Below are 16,084 nucleotides of genomic sequence, written 5' to 3'. Positions count from 1 at the left end.
GGCTTCGGATCAGCTCAGCTCTGGCTGTTGCAGTCATTTGGGGAGTGAACCAGTGGGATGGAAGACCTCTCTCTCTCTGTAACTCTTTCAAATAAATAAAGTGATTCTTTAAAAGAGAGAGAGAGAGAGAAAGAGCGCGAGCTTCCATCTGCTGGTTCACTCCCCAGATGGCTGCAGTGGCCAGAGCTGCGCTGATCCGAAGCCAGGAGCTTCCTCTGAGTCTCCCAAGTGGGTGCAGGGACCCAAGCACTTTTGCCATCCTCCATTATGTTTTTCCAGGCCATAGCAGAGGGTTGGACTGGAAGTGAAGCAGCCGGGACTTGAACTGGTGCCCATCTGGGATGCTGGCACTGCAGGCGGCAGCTTTACCCGCTACACCACAGCACTGGCCCCAACTCTTTCCATTTTTAATAACTACATTCTGCCTAACTGACCCATTATACATCCCACAAAGGTAATAAGTACAAATTCTGGGAGTATGTGTAGTCCTGTAGTTTCTTGGAACATCAGATCTGATTATCACACCGAAACAACAATTCAAAGTCTACATACATGTTCATGTTCATTGTGCAAACATTAGAAGCCCTATCTCACCATCAGTGGTGATAACTACTTAAACTTGACCTTTCACATTCTTCCTATGCAAACACAGTTACTCTTCACTCTTGTTATTACAACTAAGGAGGATGGGTTTGGATACATTTTTGGAGATAATAGTAAGATCTCTTTTTTTATTTTATTTTATTTATTTTTAATTTGACAGAGTTAGACAGTGAGAGACAGAGACAGAGAGAAAGGTCTTCCTTCAGTCGGTTCACCCCTCAAATGGCCACCATGGCCAGTGCAGCGCCAATCCGAAGCCAGGAGCCAGGTGCTTCCTCCTGGTCTCCCATGCAGGTGAAGGGACCCAAGGACTTGGGCCATCCTCCACTGCACTCCCGGGCCACAGCAGAGAGCTGGACTGGAAGAGGAGCAACTGGGACTAGAACCTGGCGCCCATATGGGATGCTGGCGCCACAGGTGGAGGATTAACCAAGTGAGCCATGGCGCTGGCCCCAAGATCTCTTTCACTAGCCACATTTTCACAACTCACTAATGCAAACTCAAAAAAAAACATATAGATTTGGACAATAGGTATCTTATTTTCTGCACTCACTATTCTAGGGATTCATGATCAGCTTTTAGGAACCAAATAAATTCAAACAGGGAAAGATTCACACATGAGGAATATGAGCATATTTTACACATAAGTCGGACAGCAAGCCTGCGATCCAGTTGTTTTCCACACTACAACTTAAGGCAATGTGACCACCCTTCTAATTCAACAAGTGTGCACAAGACTAATGCGATTTTACTTTGTGGTTTACAATAAAAATCCTAGTGGTAAATATTTAATTTGGGGCAGCACTTGTGGCATAGATTGAGCCTCTACCTGCAGTGCTGGCATTCCCATGGCACCGTTTCGAGTCCCGGCTGCTCCACTTCCGATCCAGCTCCCTGCTATGGCCTGGGAAAGCAGTGGAAGATGGCCCAACTGCTTGGGCCCCTGCACCCACGTGAGAGACAGAGAAGAAGCTCCAGGCTCTTGGTTTTGGATCAGCCCAGCTCTGGCCATTGTGATCACTTGGGGAGTGAACCAGCGGACAGAAGACCTCTCTCTTTCTCTGCCTAATAAATAACTCTTTTAAAAGTAACTTCCTGATTTAAATAATGCTGAAATGAACATCTTGCAGATTTCTTGCAAAACTGCCCAGTAATCACTAAACATCAAGATTTCTGGGACTAGGGATCCACAGATTCCTGGAAGGGAAAGTACAGACGTTTGCTCAGACACAGGTAAAATGCTTGATAAGTACAAACAGGTGGGGGAAATGGGGTAGAAATGGATTTTTCCATTAATGTACTGAGTACCAACTGATCATAAAGAAATGATCTTACATTGAAATAAAAATTGAGACCTGCTTTGTCCAACTGAATTATAGATTCAGTCCCTCAGTTGATCAGTGGCTACACATGGGTGGAAAAGACCTAGAACACTTCTATCATCATCTAGAGAAAGGTCTAGATGAGTCAAAATGCCAACTATCCTCTCCCCTTTACAAAGTGACACCCGAAAATACCAGAAAAAATACATGAAGTATATGTATAATATTATGCATGAGGAATGCCTTCCTAAGCATGAAGACAAAGAAGCCATAAAGAAAAAACTAGATAGACTACACATAAAAAATTTAAATTGTGTTTTTAGAAAAACACAGAACAGCATAAACAGTAATAAGTAAAAATCTTTACAGTATATAAAGTGGTAAGAATACTCAATTATAAAAGTTATTAACACATCAAGTATCTCCATAGAATACTGGGCAAAAAACATTACTAGCAATTTGTACTATTATGAACACTTAATCTCACTAGAAAATGAAATAAAGCAACTTTTTTTGCCAATCAACTTATCAAACATGGAAAAGAATATTGACACCTGGCACTCCTAGCAGAAAATAGACACTTAAGACATTACAAAGAAGGGACGAGTGATGTGACATACCAGGTTAAACCGCTGTCCCATATGGGTGCCAATTGGAGTCCTGGCTGCTCCACTTCCAACCCAGCTCCCTGCTAAAGGCCTGGGAAAGCAGTTGAAGGTGGCCCAAGTGCTTGGGCCCCTGCCTCGCATGTGGGAGACCCAGAGGAAGCTCCTGGCTTCAGCCTGGCTAAGCCTTGGCTGTTGTGGCCACTTGGGGAATAAACCAGCAGATGGAAGACCTATTTCTCCTGTCACTCATTCAAATAAATAAATCTTTAAAAGAAAAAGGAGAGAGGAGACACTGGCACAGTCTTTAGGGAGGACAACATGCTACCCATCTTTGTGACACAGGGAGGAGCAGCTCTCTCACTAGCTTGATGGCGACAGGACACACTCGCTGCAGGCACAGGTGTGCGTTGCATGAGTGCACGAAGAGCCAGCGTTTGAAGGGACGCCACCTGAACTAGTGCTCAGGCTAAGAGCCAAGAAATGTCCACTTTCCCTTCTTTAGAAAGTCCTGCCCGTTTATCTGGAGGGAGGAAACCCCACAGCAACTTCCTCCCCAGGCTTACTGCCTGCTGTCTTTCTCCACAGCTTTTGGAGAAATGCCCCTTACAAACAAATCACAGTAGCCCAGATAAGCGTCCTGGGTTCTCTGGGGGCATGGGGACTGTGAGATGTGGGGGTGTAACTCAACCTCGTGAGGACTGAGCGTGCCCAGGAGGGCCCCCTCGTACCTTTTGGCTCCCGTGCAGACCATTTTGCCAGAGCTAAATATGAGGGCCGTCGTCCGGGGCTCTCGGATCCTCATGATGACAGCAGCAAACCTCTGTGCACGGAAGCCAAGAGCAAAATTAGCCTCTGCCAGGAGTCAACACCCACCCAGTGGAGAAACTGTGCTGCAAATTAAACGGATCTCTAAGAAACTGTGATCGGATGGGAAAACTAGCCCACAGCTGAGTCCCGTCTCCGCCACTGAACGTGACAGAAGTCATTACGGGGGATGGCACTGGGATGCACCAAGCAGGTTAAGCCACTGCTTGAGATGCCCAGATTCCATGGCAGAGCGCTGGTTTGAGTCCTGGCTTCTCTGCACCTGGGAAAGCAGCAGGCGCTGGCTCCAGTGCCTGGGTCCCTGCCACTCATGCAGCAGACCCGGATGGTGGTCCTGATTCCCAGCTTCAGCCTGGTCCAGTGCTAGCTGTTGCAGTCACTTGGGGAGTGAACCAGTAGATGGAAACATTCTGCCTTTTAAAGAAAGAAAAAATTGTTTTTAAAAATGATTGGGAAAAAAAGACCAGGCTAAGAATAGTAATGTAGGGACCAGTGTGTGATATAGTGGGTGAAGCCTCTGCCTAAGCCAGTATCCTATACAGGCTCAGGTTCAAGACCCGGCTGCTCCGCTTCTGATCCAGCTCCCTGCTCATGTGCCTGGGAAAGCTGCAGAAGATGGCCCAAGTGCTCGGGGCCCCTGCACTCATGTGAGAGACCCAGATGAAGCTCCTGGCTCCAGCCTGGCACAGCTCTGGCTGTTGTGGCCATTTGGGGAGTGAACCAGCAGATGCAAGATCTCTCTCTTCCTCCCCCTCCTCCTCCACTCTCTGTAACTACAAATTTCAAAATAAATAAATCTTTTTTTAAAAAAATAGTAATGTAATAGCTAAAAATCAGGAGTCTTTTATGCAAGAGTACTTAAAAATTTTCTTGGGAAAATGGAATTAAGAGATACATTTAGGTATCTGGTGCAGCAGTTAAGATGTCACTTGGAATGTCCCTGATTGGAGTGCCTAGGTTTGAGTCTGGCTCCACTCCCAAATCCAGCTTCCTGCTAATGTGCACCAGGAGGCAGCCGGTGATGGCTCATGTGCTTACTTGTGTCCCTGCCATGCACCAGGGATTTCTGGATTGAGTTCCAGGCTCCTGCCTCCACCTGGCCCAGCCTTGACCTTTGTGCACATTTGGGGAGCAAATCAGCAGATGGGAGCTCTCTCTCCATTTCAAATGAAATAACAGTTTTCGAAAAAGCAATTTGGGGGGCCAATGTGGTGGCGTAGTAGGTTAAGCCATTCCTGCATCCCATACAAATGCCAGTTTGAGTTCCACCTCCTCCGCTTCCAATCCAGTTCCCTGCTAATGCGCCTGGGAAAGCAACAGAAGATGGCCCAAGTGGTTGGGACCCTGCACCCACGTGGGAGACCAGATGGAGTACTAGGCTTCTGGCTTCCACCTGATCCAGCCCTGGCTGTTGGGGCTTTTTGGGGAGTAAACCAGCAGATGGAAGATCTCTCTTTAACTCTGCTTTTCAAATAAATAAAATAGATATTTAATAAGTCTTTGAATGAAAAATAAGAGAAAGAAGTGTTCCTGTCTTGCCCAGACTCTATACAAAAAAGCAACTAAACCACAGGGGGAAATATATATATATATATAAATGGTAGGGGAAAAGGACAAAAAGTTGGCAAGTTCTGCTTGCCATAATAATTTAAGATTTATTTTAAAGTCAGAGTGAGAGAGAGAAGGAGGGAAGGGAGGGACAAACAGAGATTTACCATCTGCTGGTTCACTTCCCAAATGGCCACAACCACTAGGCCTGGGCCAGGCTGAAGCAAGGAGCAAGAAGCTCTAGTCAGGTCTCCCATGTGAGTGTAGTCCCAAGGACTTGGACCATCTGCTGCTGCCTTCCCAGGTAAGTTAGCAGGGATCTGGATCACAAGTGGAACAGCTGGGATTCAAACTGGCACTCTGATATGGGCTGGCTAAGCCATTGTGCCATGACACTGGCCCCTGCCAGGGCAGTTCTCAAAGACTGAATGGGCAAGGCCTCCAGGGGACACTGATAGGCTCAGGGTGTGACATGACAGATGTATACACAGATGTTCCACTCACGGCCTGCTCCTCCTCCTGCTCCCACACTCTTCCCCTACTGGGACTAAGTCTGGGGGTGTGGGGTACCATGGCCAACGACAGGGTTGGGGCTGCTCCACACAAGATCACAGCTCACGTCGAAGCCAGACAGGCACGCTCAGAGTTGAAGAATTAGCAGATAGTAGAACCCTGAGCCGGCTCGACAGAGTTGATCAAGTCCCATGAACGTGTTCCAGGTATTTACTAAAAGGTTACAGTCTCACCTGGTATTCATTTTGTTAAATTCTTGGGGCAGGCATTTGGCACAGTGGTGAAGCCACTGCTTGGGCGCCCTGCAAGTTAGAGTACCTAGGTTCAAGTCCCAGCCCAGTTTCCGAATCCAGCTTCCTGCTAATGCACACCATGGGAGGCAGCAAATGATGGGTCAAGTGTTTGGGTCCCTGCCACCCATGTGGAAGACCTGGATGGGGTTCCAGGTCCCTGACTTCAGCCTGGCCTAATCCTGGCTGTTGTGGACACTTAGGGAGTGAATCAGCTGATGGAAGATTGCTCTCTCTCTCTCTCTCCCCTGCCCCTTTGTGTTTCAAAGAAATTTCTTAAAAATTTTTTGGAGAATTATTATGTACTTGAAAAAGTAGACTGACAGAGAAGGAAAGACAGAAAGAGATCTCCCACCTGCTGGTTTACTCCCCAAATGGCTGCAACGGTTGGGGCTGGGCCAGGACAAAGGCAGGAGCCAGGAACTCCACCCCGTCTCCCACATGGTTGGCAGGGGCACAGGTATATGGGCCATCTTCTGATGCCTCAACAGAGCATTAGCAGGGAGCTGGACTGGGAGTGGAGCAGCCAGGACCTGACACCACGAACCAATACAGAATGCTGGTGTCGCAGGTGGCAGCTTACCCCACTGCACCACAATGCCGGCCCCTTAAACATTCTTAAGATAGCTTAAGGGGGCTCACTAGGCTAATCCTCCACCTAGCGGCGCCGGCACACCGGGTTCTAGTCCCGGTCAGGGCGCCGGATTCTGTCCCGGTTGCCCCTCTTCCAGGCCAGCTCTCTGCTGTGGCCAGGGAGTGCAGTGGAGGATGGCCCAAGTGCTTGGGCCCTGCATCCGCATGGGAGACCAGGAGAAGCACCTGGTTCCTGCCATCGGATCAGCGCGGTGCGCCGGCTGCAGTGCGCCAGCCACGGCGGCCATTGGAGGGTGAACCAACGGCAAAGGAAGACCTTTCTCTCTGTCTGTCTCTCTCACTTTCCACTCTGCCTGTCAAAAAAAAAAAAAAAAAAAAAAAAGATAGCTTAAGGGGCCAGCGCTGTGGTGCAGTAGGCTAATCCTCTGCCTGCGGTGCTGGCATCCCATATGGGCGCTGGTTCTAGTACCATCTGCTCCTCTTCCAATCCAGCTCTCTGCTGTGGCCTGGGAAGGCAGTAGAAGATGGCCCAAGTCCTTGGGCCCCTGCACCCACATGGGAGACCTGGAGGAGGCACCTGGCTCCTGGCTTCGGATTGGCGCAGATCCGGTTGTTGAAGCCATTTGGGGAGTGAACCAGTGGATGGAAGACCTTTCTTTCTCTCCCTCTCACTGTCTGTAATTCTCTCTCTCAAATAAATAAATAAAAATCTTTAAAAAAAAAAAAAAAAGAAAAGATAACTCAGGGGCTGGCGCTGTGGCACAGCGGGTTAAAGCCCTGGCCTAAAGCGCCAGCATTCCATATGGGCGCCGATTCTAGTTCTGGCTGCTCCTCTTCTGATCCAGCTCTCTGCTGTGGCCTGGGAAAGCAGTAGAAGATGGCCCAAGTCCTTGGGCCCCTACACCCCCGTGGGAGACCAGAAGAAGCTCCTGGCTTCGGATTGATGCAGCTCCGGCCATTGTGGCCATCTGAGGAGTGCAGCAGATGGAAGACCTCTCTATCTCTACCTCTCTCTGTAACTCTTTCAAATAAATAAAATAAATCTTAAAAAAAAAAAAAAAAAGATAGCTTAAGCACCAGGCCAGAATTCCTTCAGGTGTCAAGTGCAAATCTGGACATATCCTATACATGTCCCCTACCCCCGCAAATGATAGGTCTGAGGATGGTAAGAGTAACATATTGCTAAAATAATCGCTCAGTTCAAAGGGTCTTCATAAAGTTCTTCAAAGGTGCCTATGATGCATTCGGAAACTTTGTGTAAAATGTTAACTTGTCTGTTAGTCCTTCTCTCCAGGAACCTTCTGCACTATCCCTGTGATGTGACCAGGCATTGCTGCGGCTGAGGGAATCTTAGCCCCCTCACAGCCCAGCATAGGAAAAAGAAAAAGGAAAGCTCCCTCGAACTTGGGTGATATTTAAATTCAGACATCAGCAACCACACTACCACTGTGGTTAAAACACTTAATTCATAAAAGCTGGGTGCTTGCGAAGTCTTTGGGTTCCGATCAACGTTGCCCTTTTCAACTCATCCCGTAAGTCCTCCACCCCTAAGCCCATGAACTTTTTCCCAGTAGGGGCGATGTCTTACTCATCTTTGAACTCTTAAGGACAGAGCCTGGCAAAACATCAGGTGTTGATTGGATTAACACATCCAATTCCCCCAGGTCCACAGACCTTACTTGGCCTTGGCAGGACACAACAAAGAATGGATTTTGTTGAAGCTTCAGAGGGAGAAAAAAAATCCCTGAATCTTATATTAATAAAGTAGAAGCTTGAACTTCATACTTATAAAAAATTAGCTTTCTTAAATAAGAGAAATTGCAAATGGAAAAACATACAAGTATCAGCAAGGTGGGAAAACATTTAGCAAAAGTTATTTCCAAAAATAGGATGGCATTTTAAGAAAGCTAGGAACTCAACAGTCAGACTGCTTAGGGTCACACTGAAAAATTTTTGGAATCACAGGGAAAAGATCTTAATTTCCAGAAACTACTCAGTAACAACTGCTCTATTTGGCACAGAGAATCAAATCATTTTTATAACTTCCAATGAACATAATTAAGCTTTTGAGTTGTCAAAAGCATTTTGTTAATATTTAAAAAAGCAAAACCAAAAAAGAATGAGTCAATATCATGATCATATGAAGGCAAGTAAATCTAAAGAGAAGCTAATTATTCAAAGAAATGTTGAAAAGCCTTACCTTTGGGTTATATTCTGCATTTTTTGCATGCAGAGCTATTTTCTTCAGATCCAGTTTACAGGCCAGGTTTACAGTGGAAACTATGTTCCTGACAGAACAAGTCAGCTTAGAAAATTATGTCAGATATAAAGACTTAAAGACAGAACAACATACTACCTTCCCACTTCATAGGTTGGCCCTTAGCAACTGCTAGGGGCGAGTGTTGTTCTCACTGTGAAATACACAGTGACTTGCTCCCCCGGAAGACGTAAGATCACAGCATGAAATACTGAAATGGTTTATCCTAACATGACATGATCAAGTGACTAAAGCTAACTTTTAAATCTCTTTTGGCCGGCGCTGCAGCTCACTAGGCCAATCCTTCGCCTGCAGCACCGGCACCCCGTATTCTAGTCCCGGTTGGGGCGCCGGATTCTGTCCCGGTTGCCCCTCTTCCAGTCCAGCTCTCTGTTGTGGCCTGGGAGTGCAGTGGAGGATGGCCCAAGTGCTTGGGCCCTGCACCCACATGGGAGACCAGGAGAAGCACCTGGCTCCTGCTTCTGATCGGCGCAGTGCGCCGGCCATAGCAGCCACTTGGGGGGGGGGGTGTGAACCAATGGTAAAGGAAGACCTTTCTCTCAGTCTCTGTCTCTCTCACTGTTTTACTCTGCCTGTCAAAAAAAGAAAAGAAAAGAAAAGAAAAGAAAAGAAAAGAAAAATCTCTTAAAACTATGCCTGAAAACAGAAACCACAGTTCCAAATCAATTTTCAAATCAAATTCAATTTTCCATCTATTTTTTGTGTTTATCCACCCCTAACCACAATTCTCAGCCAGTTCAATGCTTTAGCATAACATATAGAATCCTCCAAGAACATACATATGAAGCCTAAACCCCCTCTTAGGGGAGCAATTAGTGCTTTGTTTTGTAAATAATTAAACTGTCAAAAATACCAATTCAGTAAGAACTGCTCAAAAATCATGAAATCAGAAATTCTCCCCTCTACACTCCTATCCTGGAATTAGCTGACATCATGTCCAGAAATATAAGATGTGTACCCAGAAACTTCCCTCAGTTTAAAACGAAAGTCACAAAACACAACTTACTGGAGTTGCGGCACAATTCCAGAACATTCTGAAACAGGGGTCATCGGCGTCATGGGAGTTATGGACGCCAGAGGCAAGGGGTCGGAGCTGGGTTTCTCAGGAGGGGGCTGGACCGAGCCAGCACCCCCAGCCTGAAGCTGCGCGTGGGCATTCAGCAAACGGCTGTTCTCTGAGTCCAGCCCAGCGTCCTGCTCGCTGGGTGACGGCAGCCTGCTCCGTAGACCGTCATTTTCACAACTGTCTTCCATCTCAAGCTTGTTTCTAAGCACAGCCTGGCCTTTGTTTTCTTGGGTAAGTTCATCTGGTAGGAAGCTGAGATCCACAGATGAGAAGTCCTCAGCTGTCTCTTTGGCGTCTCCGGGATGTGGGTTAAAGGCAGCCTCTGGATTGGCCGGACTAGGTGTGTACATGTCGTAAGGTACAATGGGGCTGAACAGGGGAGCCACTGCTGGGGCTGGGTCATCCTAAACAGTTCCCAAAACACACACAGAGACAGAACACAACAAACAGCACAGCATGTTACACACCCAAGGGGACCACAGTGGCAGTCGGGCATTGGGTGCAGTATGATGGATAGTTCAAGTGTGTATATGGGGCCCGCACTGTGGCACAGCAAGTAAAGCCACCACCTGTGATGCCAGCATCCGATATGGGTGCCTGTCCTGTCCGGGCGGCTCTACGTCGGATCCAGCTCCCTGCTTATGGCCGGGAAAGCAGAAGATGGCCCAAGTGCTTGAGCCCCTGCACCCACATGGGAGACCCGGAAACAGTTCCAAAGTCACTGCCTGTAAAAATCCATGCATCTTGGGCTGGCGCCGCGGCTCACTAGGCTAATCCTCCACCTTGCGGCGCCGGCACACCAGGTTCTAGTCCCGGTCGGGGTGCCGGATTCTGTCCCGGTTGCCCCTCTTCCAGGCCAGCTCTCTGCTGTGGCCAGGGAGTGCAGTGGAGGATGGCCCAGGTGCTTGGGCCCTGCACCCCATGGGAGACCAGGAGAAGCACCTGGCTCCTGCCTTCAGATCAGCGCGGTGCACCGGCCGCAGCGCGCCAGCTGTGGCAGCCATTGGAGGGTGAACCAACAGCAAAAGGAAGACCTTTCTCTCTGTCTCTCTCTCTCACTGTCCACTCTGCCTGTCAAAAAAAAAAAAAAAAAATCCATGCATCTCTTTTTCATAATGCACCTTTCTGTGAAGTCTTTGAAAATCCCTCCCACTCACGTCCTGCCTCTTTCTACGAAGCACCATTAGGGTGCTCACACAGGTTCACAGCACACTGCAAAGTACTTGTGGAAATGCAGAAAAGCATTTTGCACAAAGTGTCTTTCCTCCTTCAGTCACCTCTAGCCACTTGCTGCGCTCCAGTTTTCCTCACTGAGCAACCGCATTTGAGTGTACTTCAAAAAGAACAGCTTTCCTGTACAAATGGACTTACCTGTAACTTCAATTTATTTAAATAATTTTTAAAAAATATTTTATTTATTTATTTGAGAGGCAGAGTTAGAGAGAGAGAAAGAGGTCTTCCATCTGCTGGTTCACTCCCCAAATGGCAGCAATGGCTGGAGCTGGGCCAATCTGAAGCCAGGAGCTTCTTCTGGGTCTCCCATATGGGTGCAGGGGCCCAAGGACTTGGGCCATCTCCTGCTGCTTTTCCAGGTCATAGCAGAGAGCTGGATCAGAAGTGGCGCAGCTGGGACATGAACTGCAGCCCACATGGGTTGCTGGTGCTGTAGGTGGAGGCTTAGCCTACTATGCCAAAGTGCTGGCCCCTATTTAAATAATTTTTTTGACAGGCAGAGCGGACAGTGAGAGAGAGAGACAGAGAGAAAGGTCTTCCTTTGCCGTTGGTTCACCCTCCAATGGCTGCCGCGGCCGGTGCGCTGTGGCCGGTGCACCGCGCTGATCCGAAGGCAGGAGCCAGGTACTTATCCTGGTCTCCCATGGGGTGCAGGGCCCAAGCACCTGGGCCATCCTCCACTGCACTCCCTGGCCACAGCAGAGGGCTGGCCTGGAAGAGGGGCAACCGGGACAGAACCCGGCGCCCCGACCGGGACTAGAACCCGGTGTGCCGGCGCCGCAAGGCGGAGGATTAGCCTAGTGAGCCGCGGCTCCGGCCTGTTCTGCTTTTCCATACCCACTTCTCGAGACGCTCCTGCCCACGTCTGGCTAGATCCTGTGGAGCTGCTCTGCTGCTCCAGATCCAGCAGGTGGCAGAGGCGGCCAACTGTCCACAGCAATGCTTAGGAACACGAAACCATCCTCCTGGAATAATTTTTTTTTTAAATTTCTATTTCATTTTGAAGTATGTAGCCGCCATAAGGGCCCTAAGAAAAGTGGATTGGGGACAACGGGCCCCAGTGGCCTCTCTCGTCCAGGCTGGGAAGGACACTCAGGACAAAAATCTGCAACAGCTGGTGTCGCCGCGCCATTTTCCCAGCAGGACAAAGCTCTCACTTCAGCAAGCAACTTAGGGCAACAGCAGCAAGATGCTGCCCGTCCCCGGAACCCGGCAATCCCCTTCCCGGGTTACCTGCAGGAACACACCTAGGACAAGGTACGTGTGGTGTGCCCACTCATCCTTGGCCTCACATCTGAACTTTAAAAAAAAAAAAAAAAAGATGTATTTATTTGAAAGGCATAGTGACAGGAGGGAAAGAGAAAGATCATTCATCCTCTGGCTTACATCCCAAAGTGGCAGGGGCCCAGGTACTTTTGGCCATGTGCTGCTGCTTCCCCAGGCACATTAGCAGGGAGCTGGATTGGAAGTGGGGAAGCTGGGACTTGAAAGGGTGCTAATATGCAATGCCCCATGGCAAGCGGCAGCTTAACCTGTTGTGCCACAGTGCCAGCCCCAGAACCTTTTCTGCCTGTGTTAAATGCTACAGAACATCACTGTCACGGTCATAAAATACCCTGCAAGAAGAGTGGCTCTCTTGCCTTTTTTTTTTTTTAAAGCACTCCTTCCTGGGGCTGTCACTATGGCACAGCAGGTAAAGCAGCCGCCTGCGGTGCCAGCATCCCATATGGGCGCTGGTTTGAGTCCCAACTGCTCCACTTCTGATCCAGCTCTCTGCTATGGCCTAGGAAAGCAGTAGAAGATGGCTCAAGTCCTTGGGCCCCTGCACCCACATGGGAGACCAAGAAGAAGCTCCTGGCTTCGGAGCAGCTCTGGCCAGTGCAGCCATCTGGGGAGTGAACCAGCGGATGGAAGACTTCTCTGTAACTTAGCCTTTCAAATAAATAAAATTTTTTTTTTTTTTGACAGGCAGAGTGGACAGTGAGAGAGAGAGACAGAGAGAAAGGTCTTCCTTTGCCATTGGTTCACCCTCCAATGGCCGCCACAGCAGGCGCGCTGCGGCCGGCGCACCGCACTGATCCGATGGCAGGACCCAGGAGCCAGGTGCTTTTCCTGGTCTCCCATGGGGTGCAGGGCCCAAGCACCTGGGCCATCCTCCACTGCACTCCCTAGCCACAGCAGAGAGCTGGCCTGGAAGAGGGGCAACCGGGACAGAATCCAGCGCCCCGACCGGGACTAGAACCCGGTGTGCCGGTGCCGCTAGGCAGAGGATTAGCCTAGTGAGCCGCGGCGCCGGCCCAAATAAATAAATTTTAAAAACAAAACAAAACAAAACACCTCCTTCCTCTACCATAATACTTGACTCTTAAAGAAAAACTTTCAGGCAGGTGTTTAATACAGCAGTTAATATGCAGGTTGGAACACCTGTTCTAACCAGAATTCCTGGCTTGGAGTCCCAGCCCAGCTCTCGATTCCAGCTTCCCGCTATCATGAACCCCAGGAGGCAGGAGGTGATGGGTCTAGTGGTTGGGTCCCTGCCACCCATGTAGGAGATCTGGATTGAGTTCCTAGCTCCCCACATGTCAGCCCTTGTGGGCATTTGGGGAGCAAACCAGTGGGTGAGAGAATTCGGTCTCCCTGCCTCCTACAAAAACCCCCAACAAACCAAAACCTAAGGATGTTTAGCTGCAAGAAGCCACAGGTGTCTCCTGTCCACCTGTTAGCAAACCCAACGTCCATCAGCTCCACCTGGCAGAGTTTATTTCCGGGGGCCTACAGCCGGCGTCTAAAGACGCCACCTCCTGCAAGTGCAGCATCAGTGCCTTAGGGGATGGTGACGCACAAGGCGAACACAGGTGCCTGCTTCTTAGGAAGGAGGAATGGGCACTGGAACCTGGAGACGGAGTGCTCGGCTACTAACAGCGAGGGGCTGCCGTTCTGCACGGCAACCGTGGGCAAGTTACCCGTCCTCTAACTCCAGGCTGAGAGGGCGGATAATCAGGCCCACCCCTCAGGGTGCCCCCCAACTTGAAGGGACATAACCGAGACAAAGCCCTTGGCGCCGAGCAACAGGGGCTGCGGCTTCCAGGCTCACCTGGGCAGCAAATCGGTCCAGGTAAAGCTCCAGGTATGTGTCCTCCTCCATGGGCAGAGGTCCCGCTGTCGGGGGCAGGGGCCAGTAGGGGTCACGCGCCCCGACGCGTCCGGCGAGCAGCTGCGGAGCCCGTGCGCTCTGGGCGCAGAAGCCATTTATCAGCTCGGCGGCCCGGCCGGGGCGAGGCGGGGCCAGGCGGACTCTGCGCTGCCGTAGACCGCGCGAGCCGAGCGATGGGCCCGGCCCGCGGGCACGAGGAAGCGCAGGTGGCTACAGGTGCGCAGGGAGAGGAGGGCGGGCAGCGCGCACGGACGCCAGCGGGGAAAGGGAAGCGGCTCCTCCCCGGCGCTCAGCCACCGCACCCTCGACGGCGAAGCACCCGGGCCGGCGAGCAGGTTTCCTTGAGGACTTGCAGGTGCTGCCATGCTTCCGAAAGGAGAGAAATTGGGCTAAGTAGCAGAAACATGAATTCGTTGGATAATGAGAAAATAACGGATTTTCTTTCTTGAAAAATTTATTTACGAGGGAGATAGAGGAGAATGAGAGAGAGAATGAGTCGCCTGGGGCTGGCGATGTGACAGAGCCGGTAAAGCCGCCGCCTGCAGTGCCTGTATCACATATGGGCGCCGGTTCGAGTCCCGGCTGTTCCTCCTCCAATCCAGCTCTCTGCTGTGGCCTGGGAAAGCAGTAGAAGACCTGCATAGGAGACCCAGAAGAAGCTCCTGGCTCCTGGCTTCTGATCGGCTCAGCTCAGGCTGTTGTGGCCAATTGGAAGACCTCCTCTCCCTCCCTCTCCTTCTCTTTCCCTCTCTTTCCCTCTCTCTCCCTCTCCCTCTCCCCCCCTCTCTTGCTGTCTCTCTGTAATTCTGCTTTCAAATAAATATATTTTTTAAAAAAGATAATGCAAAACCAAATATTCAGAGATTTTTCTTTCTTGAAGTCATTTAAATTTTCAAGGCTTCTCTCTCATGAGTTGAACTTATCCATGCAGAATGATTCTATGAATATAATTAATGCTTTTTGCGTGGGATGATTCAGAATATACGTGGAGGCGCACACACATAAAATACGTCTTTCCTACTTGATTATACTGAGGGCAGGAACTTTGATTATGCAGCGTTGTGTCTCTGTACTGAGCTCATCTCAATAAAACTTGCTGGATAGAGGGAACTCTCAGGATGGAACATGGGAGCGTATTATAGGAGAGAGAGATTGCTCTAAGGATCAGATCACGAGACATCTGAGAGAATTTTGAAACAAGAATAAAGGAAACGGGCTGAGTGTCTGGTGCAGCCATTACGCTGCTGGTTGGGATGCCCGCGTGCCATATCAGAATGCCTGGGTTTGAGTCCTGGTTCTGCTCCTGACCCCTGGGAGGCAGCAGTTGATTGGGTCCCTGCCACCTACATGGGGGACCCAGATGGAGTTCTGGGCTCCTGGCTTAGCCCTGGTCCAGCCCCAGAGGTTGTGGGCATTTGGGGAGTGAACTAGTGGGTTGGAGTCTGTCTGTCTGCCTCTTAAAGGATAAAGGAAACATTTTGATACAGCTGGAATTTTACATAGCGGTTCTAATTTAATGTACAGTTTTTTAGGTTTCCTATTAAATGTTTAGCCCAGTACCTGATGAAAAGTTCAATAAATATTAGCTCTGGATGTTGTTATTAGACTGTTTTGAATTGTGTCACCTTGCATTCATGTGTGGAAGTTCTAATCCAATTATTGCTGTCACTATAAGAAGAGGACATTGAAGGGACACTGGGATTGTGTGCACACAGAGAGAAAGGCCATGCAAGGCCACAGGAAGGAGGTGGCCACCTGCAGGTGAAGGAGAGAGGCCCCGGGAGAAAGCAGGCCCGCCGACACCTTGATCTTGGACTTCGCAGACCGTGTGCTTCGCTGGCCCATGGATTTGTGCAGTGTCTCAGCATGCATGTTAGCCAGCAGGCTGAGCTGCCCCAAAGCCCCTGCCCCGGTATACACACGCCTTCTCCCAACCCTTCACACACGTTGCAGATGGAATTAAGGCCCCAACTCCGCTGAGTTTAAGAAAGTAAGATTATCTTAGACGGGGCTGGTGCTGTGGCATAGTGGATGAAAGCCCCGGTCTTCG

At 49.6% G+C, this 16,084-nt stretch overlaps 1 protein-coding gene across 1 annotated transcript in view; it reads right to left on the bottom strand.

Annotated features, from left to right (window-relative positions):
- Positions 1-14,236, bottom strand: part of TBPL2 (TATA-box binding protein like 2) — a 28,368-nt gene extending 14,132 nt beyond the window's left edge. The window contains exons 1-4 of the mRNA XM_008269797.5: positions 13,975-14,236; positions 9,588-10,051; positions 8,504-8,591; positions 3,262-3,353 (exon numbers count right to left, since the gene is read on the bottom strand). Coding sequence (XP_008268019.4) covers positions 3,262-3,353; positions 8,504-8,591; positions 9,588-10,051; positions 13,975-14,025 — 695 coding nt within the window. The 5' untranslated portion in view covers positions 14,026-14,236. The remainder of the gene's footprint in view (positions 1-3,261; positions 3,354-8,503; positions 8,592-9,587; positions 10,052-13,974) is intronic.
- Positions 14,237-16,084: the final 1,848 nt, after the last annotated feature.

This window comes from Oryctolagus cuniculus, chromosome 12, assembly GCF_051225735.1.
Source record: "Oryctolagus cuniculus isolate XC-2025 breed Fujian yellow rabbit chromosome 12, ASM5122573v1, whole genome shotgun sequence".
Taxonomy (NCBI): domain Eukaryota; kingdom Metazoa; phylum Chordata; class Mammalia; order Lagomorpha; family Leporidae; genus Oryctolagus; species Oryctolagus cuniculus.
Note: the sequence above shows the minus strand (reverse complement) of the source record. Positions and strands in the feature narration are given on the sequence as shown.